This window comes from Trichoderma ghanense, assembly GCF_004382785.1.
Source record: "Trichoderma ghanense strain CCMA-1212 chromosome Unknown scaffold_4, whole genome shotgun sequence".
NCBI classification, from domain to species: Eukaryota; Fungi; Ascomycota; class Sordariomycetes; order Hypocreales; family Hypocreaceae; genus Trichoderma; species Trichoderma ghanense.
Genome location: NW_027395667.1, coordinates 81,050 through 102,621, shown reverse-complemented (window position 1 = coordinate 102,621; position 21,572 = coordinate 81,050). Strand labels below are relative to the sequence as shown.

Sequence of the window (21,572 nt, the reverse complement as noted above, 5' to 3'; positions counted from 1 at the left end):
TAAGAGGCGCAAAAAGACTAAGGTACATACAAAGAAAGAACAAGAAACTCGCCATCATCCCCACTGGCTCATCCCTGCTTCAACCAAAGACCCTCCAGAAGGGTCTCCATCCAAGGCCCTTGGCCATCATCCATCATACTTACTCACCCGAAATAAATAAAACGCCAATATGCTTCCATGCGGTGCCAAGACATGTCCGAGTAGTCAGTCGTGTAATAGTTTGTGTCACATATGCCCAAGACAAGTAAGATAAAGACAACCCATGGTTGCTTCAGGGGGGGGAATAAACAATATAAGAATAATCATAGTTTAGTTAACCATTACACTCCCAAAGGCATCGGAAATGTCTTGCCGTGTCGGCGGCTCGTGTCTCTCGGGCAGCGTCGACACTCCGAGAGCAAGCCGATCCTGCATGAGCTTCAACAGGACCTGGGGCACCGACTCGTCCGTGGCTCGAATCGTCAGTCGGATCATCTGTAAGGATTGCGTTAGCGGCACCCTTCGTTGAGCGAGGTCCAGAATTGTTTGAAAATGTGATGATAGTGATAGATCAGGGCAAAGGTGAATAAATTTGTCTCATGACCCGGAGGTTCTGAAGTAGCAAATACTTTGGTTTTGCAAAGCATCATGTGGAACGAATCAATCCCAGAATGGGACGATGCAGAAAGGAACGAGGAAAGAAGGGAAAACTCACCTGAGTAGCATAATTGGGCTCCAGTCGCATAAGACAGCCAAACTTGCCGCCCTCCGAGGTGTGAAGCACACTGGCGCCGACAACGTTCTTAGGATTGGGGTCGACCATGTCGAGGACGCGCCATCGGAAGCCCTCGACCGTCGACAGCACAAACTTCTCGTTGAGCTCCCTGGCACCGTTCCTGCTCGTCAGACCAAAGATGCCCTGGGCCTCTCGGGTACCGCCGCCAATCTGCTTCCACCGCTTGAAAAAGTCCTCGGCCGAAAGCTCGGCCGGGTCCATGAACTTGTGAATGGTCACGGGCAGCTTCAGCGTGAGTGCCTGCAGCGCACCGGCCAGGTAGCTGACGCGCATCGTCGGGCTCTTCTCAAACACCTTCTTGGCCTCAAACATGATGACCTGCTGTGTCTGCGACCCCTGACCGAGCGTGCTCTCCGGAAGACCCTTGACGTCCCAGGAGAGCTTGCCCTTTTCGCTCTCGTCCAGGTCCAGCGTCGTGGTGAAGGACGTGATGGTTCCGGGATTCTTGTTGCGGAAATACGCAATGAGGCAGGCCATCTGGCCACGGTACTCGGACCGGACGCCAATCTGCAACTGCGCATCTTCGTACAAGACCCCCTCGGCCTTGAGCAGCAGCCTGTTGAAGCCCTTCTCCCACCCGGGCGACAAGTGCGCCGCGCTGGCAAGGTTCGGTGCCTTTGTCGCCTTTGGCTCGATCGGCTGCGAGTTCAAGTCCAGGCCTGCAAGGTCAGAGGCGCCGTTTGTATGAGCTCCGTTGGCACCGTTGGCCTTGTTCGCGTTGAGCGGAACGGCGGAGCTAAATGTCCTCTTCAAGCCGCCGGGCTTGGCCATGTTGAGCTCCGCCTCGGTGTTGGCAGACTTTCCGCCGACGACCCACGTCCTCCGGTCGCTCGTGCCGGCATGCTTCTGGTGCAGGCGAGACAGCAGGGCCGATTCTCGCTCGGGGAAGGGCGGCATCTCGTCGCACATTGTCCGGAGCAGGTCATCCGTCGGCATCGTCGCCAGGGTGAGGTACTCGCAGGCTCTCTGCTGCAGTTCGGAGTCCAGGGTGTGGCTGTAGACTTGGAAGACGTGGACGAGCTGAGGCTTGATCTCGGGGAACAGGTTGACGAACTTGATGAAGCAGGAAAGGATCATGGCGCGCGTGCTCGACGAGCATCCCGACAGCTTCTTCTGCAGCGCCAGGAACTGCTCAATGGGGCTGCACCGCTGCTGGTCCGCAATGAGATGGCCAAACTCGCCGAGGATGTAGGCGCCAATCTTGACCAGCGTCTCGTGGCAGATGTCGGCCCGGATGTGCTGAAGCGCGGTCTGGGCGGCATAGACCTGGAGCTCCTCGTTGTTGGTGACAATCTGAATCACTCGCTGCCACACCTCGTCGCTGACATGGTCACCGGCCATGGCGATCAGCCGCAAGGAGATGTCGACGTACCACTGCACGTCGGTGGCGTACTTTTCCGTGAGGATGGCAATCTTAAGAACCATCTCCTCACGAATGGCAAAGTCTGCATTCTGCAAAAAGTGCAGAAGCTCGCCCACCACGACCTGCGCATTCGACGAGTCGCACATGCTGTAGAGGAGATCGAGGCCCTTTCGGCGGACGCTAATGTCACGGTCCTTCAGAGAGCTGAGGATGATGTCCTGGTGCTGCTTGATCGGGATGAGGTTTTCGGACCGCGCGGCCAGATGCGTCATGGCCTCGAGGCCCAGGTATCGGACGTTGGTTTCCCTGCTCTGGATGAAGCGGCCGAGGCGAGACGAGATTTGCTTCATCAGGTCCTGCTCCGTGTCGAGGTGAATGATGAGATTGATGGCCTCGAAGAGCACTGCGTTTTGGGCGTTGTTCTGCTGCACGTTCTTGCTCGATTCCATGGCGAGGTTGAGGATCTTTTGCAGAGACTCTCGAATGAGCTCGCGCACGTGCGTGTCCTCTGCACTGCAATTAGCACCAGTCATGCACTGGAGAGAAACCAAATCCATGTCACGCACCTGAAGGAGGAAAGTATTGCAGCAGCCGCAGAAGCTTGACCTGGAGCCAGGGGCATGGGACCTTGTAGTACAGGTAGTCGGTGGTGTACTCGCCGTCGATCAGGATGCGCTTCAGCTTCGCCGCCGCCTTGGCATAGGCACCCTTGTACTGCTCCAGATCGTCTTGAGCCAGCGTCATGACGAGGGACGTGACGGACAGCGCAACGCCCAGGTCATCATCGTCCATGAGATGGATGATGCGCTCGGCCCACTGAGGCTGGACAATGTCCCGATGCTTTCGGTACAGACGCAGCAAGGTGAGGGCGGCTTTCTTCTTGACGAACGATTTGGAGGTCCTGGATGCGTCACGGTCAGTACACAATTCTCATCCGTATCTCAACTTGGTTTGTGTAGGTGTGCTGGAACTTACGGCGAGATAAGCAACCGGTGCACCTCTCCGCTCAGAGCCTCTCCCATCTCGCGACCTCCGACGTTGGCAATGGCATGCAGAGCCAGACAGTTGAAGAGCTCGTTGTGGTCGAGCAGGTCCTTGCGGATGCTGTTGACGACGAGGTGCAGCAGCTCGTGCTTCTCGTGCAGGAACAGCGTCATGGCCAGGTAGCCAATCTGCTTCTCCGAGTACTTGCTGGCGGAAATCAGGTTGACGGCCTCGAGATGGCCAAAGTCGACGTTCCACCCCAGGATGTAAATGTACAGCAGCTTGCAGACGTATTTCTTCTTGTGGTAGCCGCTGAGGTTGCCGTCCTTGAACTTTTGGCGGATGTTGGCCAGCTCCTTGTTGATGCGCTTCTCCTCCAGCTCGCGGGCGCGCGCGTTGCGCAGGTCGGCGATGAACTGCACCAGGCCGCGCATGTTGGCATTGTTGCTGCTGGAGCGGCCGATCCAGCCTGATCCGGACGACGACATCGTGGGCTGCCTGGGTGGTGGTTCTGCTTCCTCGGTGATCGAGCCGGCGCCCCCCCTATTTCTTCGGGCCCTGGAAATGTGACCTCGTCAATCGATGGGGTGTAAACGAAGTCGCAGAGCGGCAGCTGTCGCAGTGATTCAATCCTCGACGTAGGCGAAGCCAAACAGTAGTCGCCTTATCGGGGGGATCGCATAGTCGGGCGGGCTCGTTTGCGTAGGTCTGGGTTATGCGGCGACAATCGAGGCGATCGCGAGGCTTCAGGACTGGATATGTAATCCGTCTGTCTTGTTCGATTTCAGACGTCGGCGGCTGTCACGGGACAAGGTAGGCTATTGAAAGAGAAGCCAAAACCCGGCGAGAGGCACAATCTAAGGCCGTCAAAGCGTCTGTCACAGCCGAGTGCGCCCAAAAGGAGTGAAACAGCGTCCAGCCGATGCGTGAAGCCGCCGTTGGGTCGTGATTTGCGAGGTCGAGAGTCGCGTCTCGCGGGCGGGCTCGGAGGATCGAGGCTCCAAGGGTCAATGGATCCAGTTGCAGGTGACGGCTGGAGCCCTCTATAGCGGGTTTGGCCGCTAAACTCTCCAACCGCCAGCGGGTGCAGCAGGTGCTTGTGCCCTGTGGCGGGTGGCCCGTGCGCGCTGAAGCCCTCTAAGAGATTGGCTGATTGCCGTCTCCGGACATTTACTCGACATCACTGCAGTATCACCTTTACTTTCACTTTGCATACAATGATGCTCGTGGTTGGCGTCATTGTCTCGACGTGATCAAACCTCAGCTTCGCCTCTACAAACTCGCTCCTGCAGATGAGCCCGAGCATGTCATGTCCACGTGTGCGCGCTCGTCTTCCATCGTGAGCTGGGCAAGCAGCCTCGCAAGGCTGGCCCCTCGCAAGAGCTCCCAGTTCACAGCTGCCCCTCGCCGCTGCTATGCGGTCGCCTCTGGAGCGACTCGGTTCCAAGTGTTCAATCGACGGACGAAATGGCTTCAGAAGGAGCGCGCAGCTTCCAATGCTGAAGAGAGCCGTCAGGCGGACTATCTCAAGGACGAGGTGGCCGTCCGGCTCACGGAGAGGCTGCTGGTACGTCATCAATCGCTCAAGCTCCCCATATCAGAAGCTTCATTCTCACGATGTATTTTTTTTTTTCTTGACAGGACATCAACCGGCACTTCCCCAAGGCTCTCGATCTCGGCGCCAATTCCTGCAACGTCGCAAAAGCCCTGACGCGCGACAATCCCGATCCCGACCCAAACACTCCCACATCACCACCGCTGTCGTCCCGCATCGGCGAGCTCATCGCAACCGACTCGTCCGAGACGAGGCTCTACCGAGATGCCGACCACGACTTCAACGGCAAGCTCAACGTCACGCGCCAGGTGGTCGACGACGAGGAGACCATCGCCTTTGAACCCGAGTCCTTCGACCTCGTGCTGAGCTCCCTCAGCCTGCACTGGATCAACGACCTCCCCGGCGTCCTGGCCCAGATCAACAACATCCTCAAGCCAGACAGCCCCTTCATCGGCGCAATGCTCGGCGGCGACACCCTGTTCGAGCTGCGCACGTCGCTGCAGCTGGCGGAGCTCGAGCGCAGGGGCGGCATGTCCCCGCACGTGTCGCCGCTGGCCGACGTGCGCGACGTGGGCGGCCTGCTGCAGAAGGCGGGCTTCAAGATGCTAACGGTGGACGTCGACGACATCATCGTCGACTACCCCGACATGTTTGCCCTGATGCAGGACCTGCAGGCCATGGGCGAGAGCAACGCCATCTTGAACCGCGAGATGGGGCCTATCCGGAGGGACGTGCTGGTTGCCGGCGACGCCATCTACCGCGCCTTGCACGGCAATCCGGACGGATCGATTCCTGCTACGTTTAGAATCATATACATGATTGGCTGGCGTGAGGGAGAGAACCAGCCGAAGCCTCTGGCCAGAGGAAGCGGGCAGACGAGTCTTAAAGATATATTGGAGACTAAATAAGATGAGCATATATCAGCTATATCGCAGTATAAAAGGCGGATTTTGTACCCTCTTTTTTATATAGGTCATGTTGATAATTCGACCGACCATTGGATAGCAATGTACAGCCGAAATCTTGGCTGCCATTTTGTCATTGAAAAGTAAAGCAAACTCCAACGAAACCCCTTTCTATACAACGCTTTCCTCCCAGTGCGTCCCCGTCCACCCTCGGTCCGATCCCTAACAGCACCCATCACACCCTCCGCCAGTCCGTCATCGTCCGGCCAATGCACCCCAGCCCAGCAACCTCCACCAGCTTCTCATGCCAGCTCAGCAGCACGCTCATGGCCGCCGACGCAGGCTCGTTGGACACGCCGGGCCGTGAGCCGATCTGGCTGAAGCCGGTGGACTGGGGCGTCATCTTGGCGGGGGACTTGAGTCCGGGGGCGGCGGGCACTCCGCTGGCCATTCCCTTGTAGCTGGGGGCGTTGGGAACCCGTGTCAGCGCGTGTTTGTGTGGCCTTTCTGCCGGTTGTTTTTCGTGGTTTTGCTGTTGAAATGAGAACTCACATGTACTTCATGAGGACGTCGAGGAGCTCGCTTCCGCCGGGGGCTGCGTAGATGCCCTTGAGCAGGGGCGTCATGTCGCTCGCCTTGATGGACTGCAGGACCTCGATGATCGTCTGCAAATGCGCCTCCTATAATAACCACACAACCGTCAGCAACTCAGCGCCACCATCACACCCGTCCCTTCCAACATGAACGAGCCAAGAGGGCAATTGCAAAGCTCAAAAGCACCTTTGCAGCATCCGTCCCGTTATACACGGGCGTCTCGAGACACCCCCTCAGCGCGCCCTCGGCGTCGCCCCCCCGCAGCAGCTGCCGCACCTGCGAGGCCAGCGCGCGCACGTCGGCCTCGGCGATCTCGGGCTGCGGCGGGCGCAGCGTCGACGTGTCGAAGTTGATGCTCGAGTCCTCGGTCAGGATGTCGATGTTGACGGTGCGCCAGGCGTCGCTGAGGGAGGCGGCGGTGTGGTGCTGGATGATGGACATGTTGGGCTTTTTTTCTTTTTTTATTCGGCGTCTTCGTATACTAGAGGAGTTTTTTTTCGTTGTTTGTTTCGGTCGGGGTTAAGGAGGGGGTGAGAGGTGAGGTTTGGCGGACTGCGAAGAGATGGGGGGGGGAGAGTGAACAGGGAGAGAGATGTCCAGGTTGGAGCTTTGGGTGTTGAAGTTGGAGCTTCCGGATGCTGCGTCACGGAGGGGCTGTGGGGGAGGATGCCTGCGTTGGGCGTTAGCGGATACTCGGTAGCGCACTGTATTGCTTGTGTGTCTCGTTGTACCTATCAAACATGTTCAGGGACAAAGTCTGTGTGAATGGGAATTAACATGACAATGCCATTTTGTATGATGACCAATTGCATGAACGAGTCCTCAGCTATTGTTTTCCTCCTTGGTAACATTTGCTATAGGAATTTGTGGTGGCTTTGTGCTCGCTTATTGCACGTCTTCAAAGTTTCGTTACTAGACATCACCAGGGACAATTCAACTTCAAACCTGTAAGCCTAAAGGACTTCAACACTCCCTCAAAGTCGAGCACCCAAGCGGAAGCCACATAAAACAAACAGAATGTGATAGATATTGACCAAAGATATAAAATCCAATAATGGTTTACCTGAATACCAAACGTAGCACCTTGACCTATCCCTCCAGCGTTTCTTCACCTTTGGCAAGCTTCATTCCCTTCAAGAACTACCCTGTAGACCGGACTACAATCTGTATCACTTTTACTCCCCAGAGACATATACCGTCAACGCATGTCTGCGATCATTGGCCACCTCCCACTACGTCAAGCTTCAATGACTCTACGTCAGAAACCTGTACCTCATGCTATTGAGGGCCACAGATACCCCTTCCCTCGATTGCATGAACACTGTCTCAAATCTACAAGTTCTCCTCATGGTCGTCCCACTCAAACTCGCGTTGTATCTCATCCGTCACGGCATCCTAAGCCGCGACGGACATTAGCTCCAGCAAGCGATACAATGGCTCCGAGTGCTTCAGGTCACTGCCATCTCTGCAACCGCGTTGTTGAGCATTCACGCATTCGACGAACAAATTCTGAAATTCCAGCCAGTCGTCAACGCTGGGTTGCGCGGATTTCCGAGGCGTGGTCGGCAAGCTTGTGCCTTTGGACCGGGACTTGGTCGGGGTGGTGAGCGAGGACACTGACGCGGTTGTGTTTGATCGCGTTGCTGGCTTGAGGGGATTGCGTAATATCCGGATCGCCGCCTCCTCTACTGGGCCTGTGGGAGTCACCGCCGCCTGAGGCTTCTGGGTGACGACATCGTAATAACCCGGGAACAAACCTCTCGCCTGTGGAGCCCGCTGTGTCGCAAGCCTATTGAGAGTCGTATTTTGTCGACGATAGATTGACAACAGCAATAGTAGGACCGCTCGGTGCAGGTCCTCCAGGCTGTACTGTCCAGCCACGCTTCTGCAGTCGCCACCATGGCCGGGGGGCGTTGGATATCGATGCTCGTATTCTCCAGTTGAGTACTTGAGATCCGGCTGCCAGGAGGTCGGGGCAAAGAGAAGAATTTGCACAGCGTGGACGAGGATGGTTGCGATGGGTTCAATATAGTCACCCTCTTCAGCGCCTAACCCGACAATACTGGCGGTGATTGGTAGAAACAGGGGCTTGTCGATGGTCTGGATAACTTTATCGACCAGAGGCTTGTATTTCGAATTTTCGGCCGTGTACGCCAGGACGCAGACGGCTGGTGACTTCAGGTCACTAATGCCGTCACCCTCGAGCTGGTTGACTGCTTCTCGTGTCTTGGAGAACAAGCTCTCCATTGCCGGGGGTATATTTTCGGCCGGGTATTGGTCGTAGAGCGATCGTGCCACGTCGATGCAAATACTGCCCCCTTCCCAGGAACAGCTGCCACATATTGAACCAACTTCAGATTGCCAACTCAAAGAAGAGAACATACTCCCATCTCCGTCACGCTAAATAGACAACCCAAGCCCCCTCAGAAGCTTCAGCCTAGATACATGCGTCTCATCCTCGTACACGACGAGCCAACGAGATGCATCCTGTAAAATGGGAATCTTCTGCAGAGATGGCACATATACAGTGAGGTCGTCTAGCCGTAGGTAAGGAACGAATGGTTCCGAGATCAATGGAGCGTCGATGCTTGATACGCAACATTCGAGCCACTCGGTTCGTATGAAGTTTCCCCTCTGTCTGCTACGACTGCTACACACAACGTCTACCACATGCTACAGCATGTCCTGAATCTACACAGGGACCGTTACGCTACTATATCTTGTGTGATACTCTATGACAAGGTCCTGCTCGATACAAACTGCAGTCGTACCGTCTCCCATCATTCCCGAGAGACACTCATGATCCATCTCCAGCTTCAAAAGCCAAGCAGCTTTGTCCAGCTCTCCTCGAGCCATCATGACAAGCCTCCAGCCTCTGTCAACCATATCCCTCCAGCGACATCAAGCTGACAAGAAACGGGTGTCCCTTACATTCGCATAATAAGCATCCATATCCCTACTCAGCCCATCCATATAGCCACTCCCCCAATCCAAACCAAAACCACCCCGTAACTATTGAATGTCGCCAAAATCTGCCCGCCACAACTGGCACATCATCCTCCAAACGACCCAACTATCCCTCGTTCCTTCATACAGGCCGCCCGTTGCTGACCGTAAACGGCCTCAACGGCCTCATACTGACGCTCTCAGCAACCACAAACCGCCTCAGGCGCATCCTCACCGGAGGGAAATGTCTCGGAGATGGCCTGCCTCGACCGCCGGCAGCAGCACCGAGGGTCACACCATGACACGACGTTTCCATGTGATGTGGCGTGTTCGAAAGACTGTGGCTTTGTCTTCCCTTTCCACAAGACAGAACAGAACCTTGCCCACCATCTGCGTCGTTGGGGTTCCAAGGCTATCCCTGTGCTCCTGAATATTGGATCATATGGCATGCCACAAGTTCAATGACGGCCGTTGTACGTGGTACGTGCGTGCCAGTAGTTATTTCCACATGGGACGAACGTGAAAGAGTCGCACGAAGCTACCCTTTCATCCCATCGTATACTGTACAGCTGCTTCTCTCGAATGCTTCCAGAACACGTTCTAGAAAGCCGAAATTGGCCGACCTACACGGGTTCTTCCGCAATGGCAGCGGTGCCCCCCCAAGTCCTATACTGGCCAACACATGACCACGGCAGAAGCAGCATCTCCAATATGGCCCCGGCCCTCACTGCCTAGCTTCCCCGATACAGATCGTGACAGGTGATCAAAGGGGGCTTCTAGAAGGTAGAAAGACTGATTCGTCCTCCACCATATTCATGCCTAATAAGCGAAACGGCCTCATTCGACATCCCCTGCTAGCACGGGGCTGTTACGGCCGACGGTTATCAGCGAGCTCCGCCGCGCGCCGGCGAGCCTCCCTCCGCCGTCCTGGCTGTTGGGTCGGGCAGGGAAGTCAATCCTTTCGCTTCTTCTTCTTTTCTCGTTCTTCGACTTTTCCATCAAACAGCTAGGGATCCGGTTGCCCAGGGGAACATTCCCAGGCGGAAGCGCTCCCCGGCGCCAACGACTTGTCGGGGAATCGTAGAGAAACCCGCCCTGATGGGTTTGGCGGATCCTAGTCCCCAGGCAAACGCACTTGGCATCAGTAACCGAGGTAGATTGTCCGGACCCAGCGCGCCGGAGACGCAATAGGAGAGATTGCTTGTGGAATGTCAAACTGGCCTTGTGGACTCTTTGACATCCCAATGCTCAGGTGATTGTCCACGTAGTATCGAGCCTGGAAGTTGACTGAGCACTTCGAACCCGTTTCGGTGGCGTTAATCAATCCACTGGTTGAAGAAGAAACATTGGAGACATGGGTCCCGGGGAAGGGGGAGAAACGTGGCACTGGCTTGGTGGCTTTTACCAGATCCAGCAGTGGTTGTGCCTGAATGCCAATTAGCCGCCTTGGATCGCTCTCTGTTGTTTTTGAAACGGCCACTTTCACGGCGCGGTTCTTGCTGCCGGTTCCCCTTGGCGGCATCGTCCGTAATAAACAGCAGAGGCATGCTCGTGTTCGTACGGAGCAGGCGCTTTGTCGCCCGGACATGCATGAATCTCAACCCACAGCGATGCGGGAACCGGGACAGAAACCAAGGGTCTAAGACATAGCATTTTTCCGGCTCCATCTCTCAGCTCAAGATGCGGCGAGGCGAACGCGGCGATACCGTTCTGCAAGCGCCAGATGCAGTGCCGTGGCTCCGTAATCCTGCTTGCTGCTCCGTGCTTGACAGCGACAGAATCAATGCCGGTCCGTCCCTTCTCCATCATGTTGCTGACTCACGACTCATTGCACGGGGACAGTCAAAGAAGGACAACTGATGCAAATGGATGTCGTGTGCAAGTAGTGCTCGCTGTACAAGTACGAATACGACTCGTCGAGATTGGTCCCAATCTTGCTCTAACCGCTAGCAGCAATCTTGGGTTGCTTCTCGCGATTGTTTCATTTGATGACGGCTGGGCTAGGCATTCCGCCGCTATTTCCAAAACTTGGTAACCAACCACAGACCTTGCTTGGTTGCTCTCATCTCACCTGCGGAAGGGCATCCGGAACAGGGATCAGCGGCCAGACTGCGCCGTCTATTCAAGCTTTGTATTAGCAACGAAACGTATTTGTTGCTTCCTTTCAAATGGCACAAAGTGTCATCGGGTGAATGCTGCACGAACCGACGCTGCTACTCCATTATCGCCTTGCAGGTATTGCCGTGAGCAGGGGCCGAATATGCGGATAACGGCCGACAGGGTGCAGCCGAGCGTCCGCTGAAGATTCTGCCAGGCGTAGCTATTTCCAAATCCACTTGGCTGATCACAAACACGGGGCTTGCCGGGCGTTCTCAGCCTTCAACACTCATGACTCCAGTATGGCGCGAGTCCCCTAGGTGCAGGTGTCCCTGTGAGTCGGCATGAACATGGGACGTGGACAGAGCAGACGTGCTCTGGGCTGTTATGCCGCCGCCATGAAAGCTTTGCTGGAAGCTTGAAGAACGGACTGCGCCAAGTGTGCCGTTGCACGATTCGGGTAGACCAGGATCTGTCCCTAGAATTTCTCTCGGTTGGGCATCGGCCGGTGCACGCAAAATCCCAGAACGTCCAGACCAAAGTTCCTGTCAGGGCCTATCCACCCACACACAAAAGAGTTTGGAGCAGAGCATAGCTCTGTAATGTCACACGATGCTCTGTGTCAGGTTGGTACCGCGGCTGTTGCGTCGTCGTACGCGTGAAGCTCGACTCTGTGATCGGTATACGTAAACACATGTATGCAATGCCGCGCTTGTAGAGCAGGTATGGCGCTGAGATGGCGCTGAGAGGCCGTTTGATGGATTCTGCTCGCGAGCTGACGGATTTGGTTCCTTGTCAACAGGAGAAACCTTCCCTCTGCCTGCTCCAAGTCATATTGCCGTCGTCTCATTGCTCGGCCCTTGCCTGGCGGGACCAACCCATGGCAATAACGGATAGGTTCCGGGCTGTGAACTGTGCTCCGCTACGTGTCAAGAGTAGAGCCGTGCCGGGATTCTTCTGTCTTCCGTACGGACGGCAGAAAGGCGACAGTTGGCCGAAGTTTGAGTGGAACGGACCGATCGTCGATGTGTTGTACTCCGTGCAGAGCGACCCGTAAGCCCTCTCTTTCTTCACCCCTAGTCCCGGCGACGACAAGACAAGTCATGGGACCCTTGTGCCTCGCCAAGCTCACCAAGAGCCTCATACAAGCGGCCGAGCAATAGTTCGCACTGTCGACAAGTCCCCTTTGTCCATGTTTCGAGATTGAACGGAGACTGTGGGGAATCCCAATCTCGGAAAGACGCATCCATCTTCTAGAAAGCTTCCACAGGCACAGGACTGAGGACGCATAACATCAGGTGAGAGGCCCTGGTTGCCGCTGCAGAGCACTGCCAGAGCCAGCCCTGCCGTTTGCCTTCTGTCCGCCGCCTGAAATGCGGGTTCGGTGCCCCGTATTACTGCTGGAAAAGAGGGAGAAGCTTGGAAGAAGCTCTGCTGTGGACCGTGGCATGCCAAGGGCACGTTGCACCCAGCAGTAAGCACTCCATATGAGCGTTCCGTCCTTGCTTCTGGAAAAACGGTTGCTCCCCTGCGCATGCTTCGTACAAATCACCTTGTGCGTCTTTGTGCGGCTGCACCTGCAGGCACAAGAAATACAGGGCCGTCGCATAGCCTTCGAGAAGGATTGCTATGCAGCTGGTCAGGCATTGGGGCAACCGACAGAGCAAACGCGGATAGCTGAAGAAGACTGCACCTGTGCAGCATGTTTGTCCGTTTTGCAAGCCTCTTCTCCTCGCTCGGGAAGCTGAGGAATAGCGCCCAAAGCCATCCGGCACCCGAAACCTGGTAAATGCAGTCTAGATTGTTCTACCGCCATCCTCTCGCAAGAAGGATTGAAGAGGTAAAAGAATCGCGGGAGGTCAAATTCGGCGGCTCGCCTGCGGTTGGTGCTACCACTCGCTCCGCGTCGCTACATCAGGCGCAGCAAGAGACGAATTCGCGGCTGAACAGCTCGGGGCGACCAGCTTGCTAACGAGCCTTCGATGCCGTTACATTCAGCTAGCAACATCCAGATCCCTGGGACGGTTTACTACAGGCGCGGGCCGAGTAGAATCTCCGAGACTATCACCAGATAGGCGATGGACGGTCATATCCGCCTCGACGTGGCACAGTATGGAGTCGTGACGGCGGGCTCCGGGCTGGGAGACAAACAGACGCTGTGCCACTGGCACATGCATATCGCCATGCTTCATATTCCAAACGCGGCCTTGTGCAGCCACTCGAGCTGCCATGCTGCTGCTTGACATCGCGGCAAGGGGCTGCATGAGCAAGCCCCTGTGCTGTGGCCAAGCTGCGTCGTATCCACCCCAGGCCTTGGATTGCCTTGGATTGCCTTGGATTGCCTTGTCTTTGGGGATGATGCGACGCTCGCATCATGGTCGATCAGGGACGCATTGTGGTGGACATCGGCGAAGCCCTTTCGCCTTGCTTGCTTGCGTATATGCTTGTTAACAAGCAGAACCCTGATATGGAGCTCCTTTTGTCAGTAAATGCATGCATTTTCTGCTGCCTCCTTACCCGGACGCAAATACATGTATTCGGAGAAAGCCGACGAGGCAAGCTGAGGAGCGGCACTTCTCCTTATTGCCGGCATAGGGGCCCTCGAGACGATCGTGGCCTGAACCGAAGCCCAGCGAGAGACGACAAGCATGGCATATGGAGTACCTTGATGAAGAGTCAATTACCCTGGAAGATGTTGCGGGCTGCTCCGAGGAGGAGTTTGCATGAGTAAGGTGCGAATTTGTTCATTGTTTTACCAAAAGAAGGAATTATTCTTTGTTTTGTGGTGATGTGGGCGGTGAAGCAGAATTCTGCAGAAGGGACGCTGGGTTGATACCTGGGGCCGGTCAGTTGGAGGCAAGAGCGTGGGAGGTAACCACGGCCCATAATGTTCCCACAAAATGCAGTTTTCCAGAAGTACTTACTAAGATACCTAGGACTGAGGGACGCAGACACACTTGGTGCGACAGAAGAACTGTGTGACATCAAAAATGATACGATTGACAGACATTGATCTGGTAGGGCCGTCGCGTAGCACCGATGCAACGGCCGTCACTCTATTCTAGGTTAGCGGTGCGCAGCCAGTGTCGTTCAGAGGCACAGGAGCTGAGCAGCAGCCTTCGAATTGACGTTCCAGCCGAGGCCTGTGCCGGCTGTCGCCAGTGTAAAAAAAAACGAACTCGAAGCGGGCTGCTATCAGATGCACTTCGTTTGCCGGCAGACGTCTGGTTGCAGACATCAAATGTCACCTGCACGTACCGCGCTGCAGGTAACACGGCACATGCCATAGTGCTACTACCTTACCTTTACCTCTAGTAATACCGTGACCCCCAGCATGTAAGTGCCGCGCGAGTACCTACATGCAGGGCAACCTGGAATTCAAAGGTGGGATCACAGGACATCCAGGCCCGCCAGGAGAGCCAAAACACCCCCTACAACAGCCCTGTCGTATCAGACGACAATCACCAGACTGAGAAAGGAGCTGAGAGGAAGTACAACAGTTGCGGCGTTCCGTGGCGCCCAAGTTTTCCACAGCAAAAAATTACAAACACGGCACCGGGGAGCTCAGGACGGTTGTCCGAAGAGGCCAAGTGAGCAAGGGAAGCTGGAGGCGTGTGCCGTGTCGTGTCGATGAAAACGCCACCACTGAGAGCCCAGGCAATTGTGAAACTCCCCTACCAACCTGACGAGGGACCGACCTGGATGTGTCGTTTCTGATTTATCTCTTTTCTTGTTTTCACTTGCCACCTTGTTGCTCTTCTTTTCTTTTTTTTTTTTCTTTTTCTCGGGACGGTCGATGAATGTGTTAGACATGCGGCCGTTGTGATTCGTCTCTTGATCCTCTTGCCGTTCGTCTATACATACGTGTACCTTATTAGGTAGGTAGGTAGAGTCAGCACCTAGCAGCTCAGAGCACTGCCTAAAACCTGTGGAAATTGGCCCGGGACCGCTCCCGCGGGACACGGACCGAGACACGGCGGCAAAAGAAGCCAGAAGAAAAAGGAAAAAACCGAGAAGGGACGGGGTTTGCAATGACTCGGATCGGCGGGAGGGAACGGTGTCACGGCAAACAGGTGGTAATAACAAGAGCAGGAGCCGCGGCGTGTGCATAAGGTGTAGGTGGTTAGACTTACTCGTAGGCTGAAAGATAGGCACAGCTTGTCTCGTCTCTCCTTGCAATTCGCCACTGCTGCCGTGTATTCTGGGGCTGGAAAGCCAACGTCTTTGCGACTGATTGATTGCCCAAGTGTATGTACAGTGCTTGCAGCCTGGGGTTGGGTAATATCAATGTCATGTTCCGAGTGTGCGGCTGGTTAGCCGACGATGCTTCCGCAGCAACAAGCTTCAATCACGCTCAGCCTCTGCAAGGGCGTCGTCGACCTTGACGCTTGACATGGCATAACACAGACATGAAGTACTAGTAAAACAAAACCAACCCTAAGAATAGGAGGCAAACGTGAAAAAAAAAAAAAAATGCAGGTACAGCCGGCAACCATTGACCGAGAAGCTTGACCTCTCACGGCCTTCGCCTCGAGCCCGTTTGCATTGACTGCAGTGCTTCATGCTTGCTTTGCCGTCGGGGTACGAGGTACCTTACAGGGAAGAATATTGATAGCCAGGGCCGGCTCCGTTTCTAGAAGATTTCTGTTGCAGCGGGACGAATTCGAAGCTACCGTTTCGGGTAGATGCGCTATGCCGAGTGTGACATAGCGCCAGAGTTGAGGACTAGATGGGCAAGAAAGCTGGAACTGCAATGTAAAATCAGTGCCGTAACTGGACTAGCTAGAGGGAGCTCCTACTGCAAGGCGGGAAAAGAAGGAACTTACAGTAGCGCCTGGACTGTGGATTTTATTGGGCGACTTTTTTTGGGGGTTTTCCATGGAGCTCTTGGGAATAGATTCCGGTTTCTCCATGTTGCCGTAGGAGGCAGTAGGAAGTATTACTCAATGTTCTGGGTAGTATCGGATGGCTGGTTCGTTTGAATGTCCCGTTTTTTACTGTGATGCCGTCTCCTCGGGTCTCCTCCCCTGGATCTGGCATCTCCTTTATCTTGGACCCGTTACCCGAACATCCCAGACATGAACCGCAAAAAATGACAAGACACGGGATGGAAAAAGAAAAAAAGAAAAACCGCCGCTATTCCCCCTTTGCTCCCTGGAAGGAGCCCTGTCTTACCGGCCTGGAGCTCCGGGGAGCTGATGCCGGCGCGACGGAAGGGCTCTGGAACAAGCAAGGCGCGGGACCAGCAGCAGCTCTCTTTCCCAAGGACTTGCAGGACCCTGCATGCAACAGCTACATGCAAGGTACATGCATGATCGGGGTGCGAAATACCGTTCCCGCGCGGACGGTGCCTGCAGGAAACAAGTACCGTTCCCGTTCCTGGACACGGCGGGGTGGTGCAGGCAGAAGAGGAGTCTGGCGGTATTTTGCTGCTCCACTCGTGAGGCTCTCATCAGGGAGTAAAGTTGCCCGGCTGCCTGCCTGTAAAGTGCGGCCTGTCAGGACCTTTTTTCCTCGTTCCTGAACCAGGTACACGGTGCCCGGAACATGCCTGTGCTTGCTGGGCTCGGGCAATTGGTACATGTAGCTTTGGTTCGTTTTCGCGGACGGGATGGCTTATCTCTGGATCGAGGCTTGGACCAAACGTTGTTTCTCGCGTGTCCGGGCTATAAGCTATAATTGAACACGCCACGGCGGTGGTAGCGAGGGTGGAATTAGATCAGTCCAATGTCATCTGCGAGGTTGTACATTGCCGTTTGGTGTCTGTGCTACCTGTTGCTGAAGAGATACAGCCAAGGTACAGTAAGGTGCACGAGTAATAACGCCAGGGCACCTGTCTGACGGCATGATCCTACCTGAGCGAGCTACTGACAGATGGACTGACGGCATCATTGTAACGGCTTCCATTAATAGAAGCTGCGGTGCCTGGCGGAAGTATCCAATGGTTAAATACAGTACGAGTAAATCAATTACAAGTCGTAACGAGTCCAGCTTCCTCGCACTGCATACATAACTGGCACAAACTCTCGATACGAGGCACCACCGACACCCGTAGCATGAATAGAGTTGCAGCCCAGCGTTTTGGGTCGGGCTGACCAGGGCGCGGCGGCGTTGAAGCTTGCCTCGCCTCGAACTTGCTGCTAACCTCCAGCTTCAGCTCCGTAGAGGCGACCAGACAATTGCCCGATTGATGCCTCAGCACATGCTCCAGCGTCCCGGACGGGCTGCCTCGGGAGCTGCAGTGGCTGCGGCGCCTGTAATACAGCACCAGCCGCTGGGAGTGCACTCCATCCACTAGCCCTTACCTACCTACTACTAGTAGGTAGCTCAAGGGAGTGCCCTGCCCTGACCTGGACCTCCGTGACCAGCCATGTCCCTGTTCCCCATCCAATGGACTGGATGGCTTCAACTTTCTTCTCCTCCCGCACCAGTTTGAATCAATATGCCTGCGTCTCCACCGCCCGACGCCGCCGACATGGTTTGACCAGGGCCGCAGGGCTCCACTGTTCCAGGAACGAACAAGAGATCATGGGTCTGCATTTTGATTTCCATAGTGACAGCTGCCGCGGATGCAAGGCCAGGGCCTGCATGTACCAGCTCCAGTCCTGCAGCCTCCAGACAGACAGGGTACATGATGGCATCCCTGCCCGTTCTGGTACCCTCCTTTTCCCCCTTCCCTTTCTCGCTCCCACAGAGCCGGGCCTAAGACGGGCAATTTTGGCATCCTCTGGAACAACAACGTCTTTTTTGGCCTGGGATTGCGAGGTACTGTATACTGGTACCTTGGAAAGCGTGTGTCGTTTCTTGTGTTTTCCCTGCTCCAAGGTTCCTTTTTCCATCGGTTTTTTTGTTTGCATCGAGAGCGAAGAGGAAACAGGACGAGTCTTGTCGCAACTCAATACAAAAAGGCTGCCTCCCTCCCTCCCGAATCTCTTGACTCCCTCTCCATCCAACCGCTCCCATTCCTTGACAGACAACACTCTCACTCGCGCACAATACACACTCTCATACAACAGGTCTCCCTTGGCCAACTTACACCAGAGGCGCAGCGTCAACCCTTTCGCTCTCTCCAGCACAAGCCCAAAAAGCAACAACACAAGCCAAAGCCCTCTTCATCTCATCTCAATCTCCCATCTCATACACCTTCTTGGTCTCCACCCCTCACACACACACACACGCACACACCTACTACACACAACAGACGGAAGAGCCTTGCTCACGCTCACGCTCACCCTCCCGTCTGTTCCTTTTTCTGCCCGAATACGGCACACACCCCAATATCCACACAGTTTCTCGCACCAGCGTCAGGTACCCGTGTCCGGCTTCTCTTAGCGGCGTATCCGATTGCCATCCACAGCGACTTGTGCGCTCCCGTTTAATTAATTACCAAGCTTGCCGTTCGTCAACAAGGGCCCCTATTCCCTTAATTCCTAACCGGCTTCCAGCAAAAGGCTGTTTGAATCTTTTGTTTATTTATTCCTCTCGCTCCCCGCCTCCGGTTTCTCGGTTTCGACCATCATCATCTTTTAATCCCTTTCCGTCTTTTTGCCTTGTTACACTCTTTACTGCGCGCCGGCGTCGTCCACGAAACAACATCCAGTCCACTCCTTTTGGCTCTCGAAACGACACATCCATCACACTCTCTCTCGACTTAATCTAATAAGCCGTCTGGCATTTCACGCTCTCTCGCACACACGCTCAGCTGCTTTCGTCATCCATCTTTCGACGAACATTCCAATCACTGCTTCATACTACACCTTTTAATGTAAGTCGACACAGACACCTTCGCTTCGCCCTTCCACCACCTCCGTCCTTGCTAACAAACATGCCCTCTGCAGAACCTCACCCTCACACGCCACCATCAAAATGATTGAGTCCTGCTCCAAGCCCACCAACTTCGGCCGTGGCGCCTACGACACCACTGGCCTCCCCAAGCCTCCTCCTCCTCAGCCTCAGTAAATGGGGACGCGACCTCACGGGATTCGGCAATGCTCTCCACCATCAAGATGCGGCCCACGTCCTCCTCCTCCTTCTCTTCGTCTTCACCTGTTTCTGAGGCTCAGTCGCAAGCGATGGGGCCTCGCATACCATCTTCTTAATACTCTTAATCGCACTCTCGGGGACTCATACTACGGATTTTTCAAGACATTCGCCGTCGACCAACGAAAGAACGCTTCGCACGATTGAACAAGGCCCTTTTCCTATTACTCTGAGGTTTTCCCAGATCACCGGCGTGATCTCGGACGTGTTACTATTTCAACGGGATTCCTTCTCTTTCACCAAAAAAAGGGAAACGGCGTTTTACTTAGACGGACTTGTTTGCGGGAATTCACTTTCCCAGTTGTTTTTTTTTTCTTCCCTTGGCCCCTTTCTCTGTTCTCCTCCCTCAGCGCTGGCTACTATCCTACCCTTGACCCTTGACAAGGGCGACACATACTGGAATGCGCGCCAACGATTTGCCTCGCCATGACACCCGCCTTCCATTCCGAATTCTGGCGGCGACCGAGATGAAAGCACACCAGGCCATTTCACATCCCCAACAACAAGGGTCATACCACGCTGGGGACCAAGGAGAGAACGAGAGAGGGCGAGACCAAAACCGGATGGGGATTCTTCGGCTTCAACAAAATGGGATCTTTTTGCATATAGAAATTTTGGGTGACAAATACCTGCAAAAGTATTTGTCTTGATTTCGCCTTTTTCCGTTCGGCCCTTCGCGGGGATCGCACCAATGCAAGGTACAAGCGGGCGTCGACCAACACCATACGCAGCGGTTGGTTCAAAACGCCCTGTTGCTTTTTCTTTCTTTCTTTTTTTTTTTTTTTTTAATCTTCCCCAAATGTACAATGAGTCTGGGGTTTGGCAAAGAGCACACCAAAAAAGATCTTTGGCCGTGTTGGCTATGCATGGCCCGAGCTGAAGATTGGCTCCGAAGGATACCCCCTTTTTCTTGGCTTTTTTTACAACTCTAGATAGAAACAGATTATAGAATAGAGCTTGCTTCGCGGCAAACATGTCATACATGTTGATTTACTTTTACACACTTGAGATCTCGATCTTTGCATGCATACTGACAGTGACTGTTTCCGCAGGCACCGGAAAGATTGTCAGTCGTCTCTCGCTTTCCCGGATCAGTCTCTTCTATCCCTTGGCATGATAGCCTGTGTCTGTGATTTGTCTGTGATTTGTCTGTGATCTGTCTGTGATCTGTCTGTGATCTGTCTGTGATCTGTCTGTGACGAAAAGCTGGACTGACATCACGGGGCGAGAAAAGAAAAAGACAAAAAAAGAAAAGACAAAAACAGAAAAGGCAAGGGCAACAAAAGGCGAGATTTTGCCACGGCAAGGGAAAGCCCAGGCGAGAGACAACAAGACTTGGCAGCCGAGTACATCACGGAGAGCGGCAAACTTGCATGATGCTACATGTACCTTGCCATACTCTGTGCAAAAAACAAGAAAAAAAAAGAAAAAAAGAAAAGAGATGCGATACAAACACACCAAGTCAGCTATGTAGAGACGGGGCCCGAGCGGTTTACTTTTTCTTTTTGCTTTTTCTTTTCTTTTTACTTTTCGTTTTGTAGGTTTTGCTGTTTGTTGCTTTTGTGCGTTTTTGGTGTCTGGAGATGAGAAGACTATTGGGGGACTTGGTGCACGATGGATTTCATGTACGATGAGCGGATACGAGATGCAAGGGGGAAACCAGATTTCCTTGGAAAAGTGATCATCAGCTAGGTGAGCTACATATACTTCAGTTCGTCTGCCTAGGTACTAATAGTTGGCCCTCTTCAGCCGCATCGTGAATGGATCTCGGTTGGATACTGGCCCCGATTCCTCATCTCCCCTTACATCCTATTAGGTTGGCACTCTTCTTTTCTTTTCTTTTCTTCCTCTCCCGTCTTCCGCTCCGACCGACACTCGTCCCATCTCTTGGCTTTACATGGACGTTACCTACTTGTACCTTAGCTACATATACACCCTCAACAACCAAGGAGAAGAAAAAAAGCAAAAAAAGTAAAAAAAAATTCACACACATCCCCCTTCAAAACACGACGCAAGGGAGAGGAAGTAGACAGACCGAGGACCCAAAGCTCCGGGATCCGGGGAAAGCTACCCGGCTGCAGGTACCATTTCCGCACTTTGGGATTTGGTTGGCCACTAGGAGTGAAAAGGGAGAGTTGAGCTGAACTGATGCAGTGCATGAACTAGTAGTAGTAGTAGTAAAGCAAGAGAGGAAAATGGACTAGTACTGTAGGTGGAAGATATTGTACATATGCACGATGCAAGATGGGGAGATGGGGGCTGTAGTGTGTGGTGTGGTGTGGTGGGTATGCGGAGAAGGGGGGGGGGGGGGGG

At 54.3% G+C, this 21,572-nt stretch overlaps 6 protein-coding genes across 6 annotated transcripts; 3 read left to right on the top strand and 3 right to left on the bottom strand.

Moving 5' to 3' along the window:
* Positions 1-309: 309 nt before the first annotated feature.
* CCMA1212_004198 (AP-2 complex subunit alpha-2) lies at positions 310-3,610 on the bottom strand (the record flags this gene model as incomplete). Its single annotated transcript, XM_073701514.1, has 4 exons — positions 310-474; positions 695-2,646; positions 2,705-3,039; positions 3,114-3,610. 4 exons carry the CDS (start codon positions 3,608-3,610, stop codon positions 310-312), a joined length of 2,949 nt encoding a protein of 982 aa, XP_073559377.1.
* An 821-nt stretch (positions 3,611-4,431) lies between these two features.
* On the top strand, positions 4,432-5,585 carry CCMA1212_004197 (NADH dehydrogenase [ubiquinone] 1 alpha subcomplex assembly factor 5; the record flags this gene model as incomplete). The annotated part of the gene is made up of 2 exons (XM_073701513.1): positions 4,432-4,689; positions 4,764-5,585. The coding sequence occupies 2 exons, from the start codon at positions 4,432-4,434 to the stop codon at positions 5,583-5,585; spliced, it is 1,080 nt and encodes a 359-aa protein (XP_073559380.1).
* A 232-nt stretch (positions 5,586-5,817) lies between these two features.
* Positions 5,818-6,617, bottom strand: CCMA1212_004196 (uncharacterized protein; the record flags this gene model as incomplete). Its single annotated transcript, XM_073701512.1, has 3 exons — positions 5,818-6,043; positions 6,135-6,262; positions 6,363-6,617. 3 exons carry the CDS (start codon positions 6,615-6,617, stop codon positions 5,818-5,820), a joined length of 609 nt encoding a protein of 202 aa, XP_073559379.1.
* An 891-nt stretch (positions 6,618-7,508) lies between these two features.
* CCMA1212_004195 (uncharacterized protein) lies at positions 7,509-8,423 on the bottom strand (the record flags this gene model as incomplete). The annotated part of the gene is made up of 2 exons (XM_073701511.1): positions 7,509-7,571; positions 7,668-8,423. 2 exons carry the CDS (start codon positions 8,421-8,423, stop codon positions 7,509-7,511), a joined length of 819 nt encoding a protein of 272 aa, XP_073559382.1.
* Positions 8,424-16,326: 7,903 nt separating this feature from the next.
* CCMA1212_004194 (uncharacterized protein) lies at positions 16,327-16,663 on the top strand (the record flags this gene model as incomplete). Its single annotated transcript, XM_073701510.1, is given in 2 exon segments — positions 16,327-16,566; positions 16,577-16,663. The coding sequence occupies 2 exon segments, from the start codon at positions 16,327-16,329 to the stop codon at positions 16,661-16,663; spliced, it is 327 nt and encodes a 108-aa protein (XP_073559381.1).
* Positions 16,664-17,747: 1,084 nt separating this feature from the next.
* CCMA1212_004193 (uncharacterized protein) lies at positions 17,748-19,178 on the top strand (the record flags this gene model as incomplete). The annotated part of the gene is made up of 3 exons (XM_073701509.1): positions 17,748-17,751; positions 18,293-18,527; positions 19,058-19,178. The coding sequence occupies 3 exons, from the start codon at positions 17,748-17,750 to the stop codon at positions 19,176-19,178; spliced, it is 360 nt and encodes a 119-aa protein (XP_073559384.1).
* Positions 19,179-21,572: the final 2,394 nt, after the last annotated feature.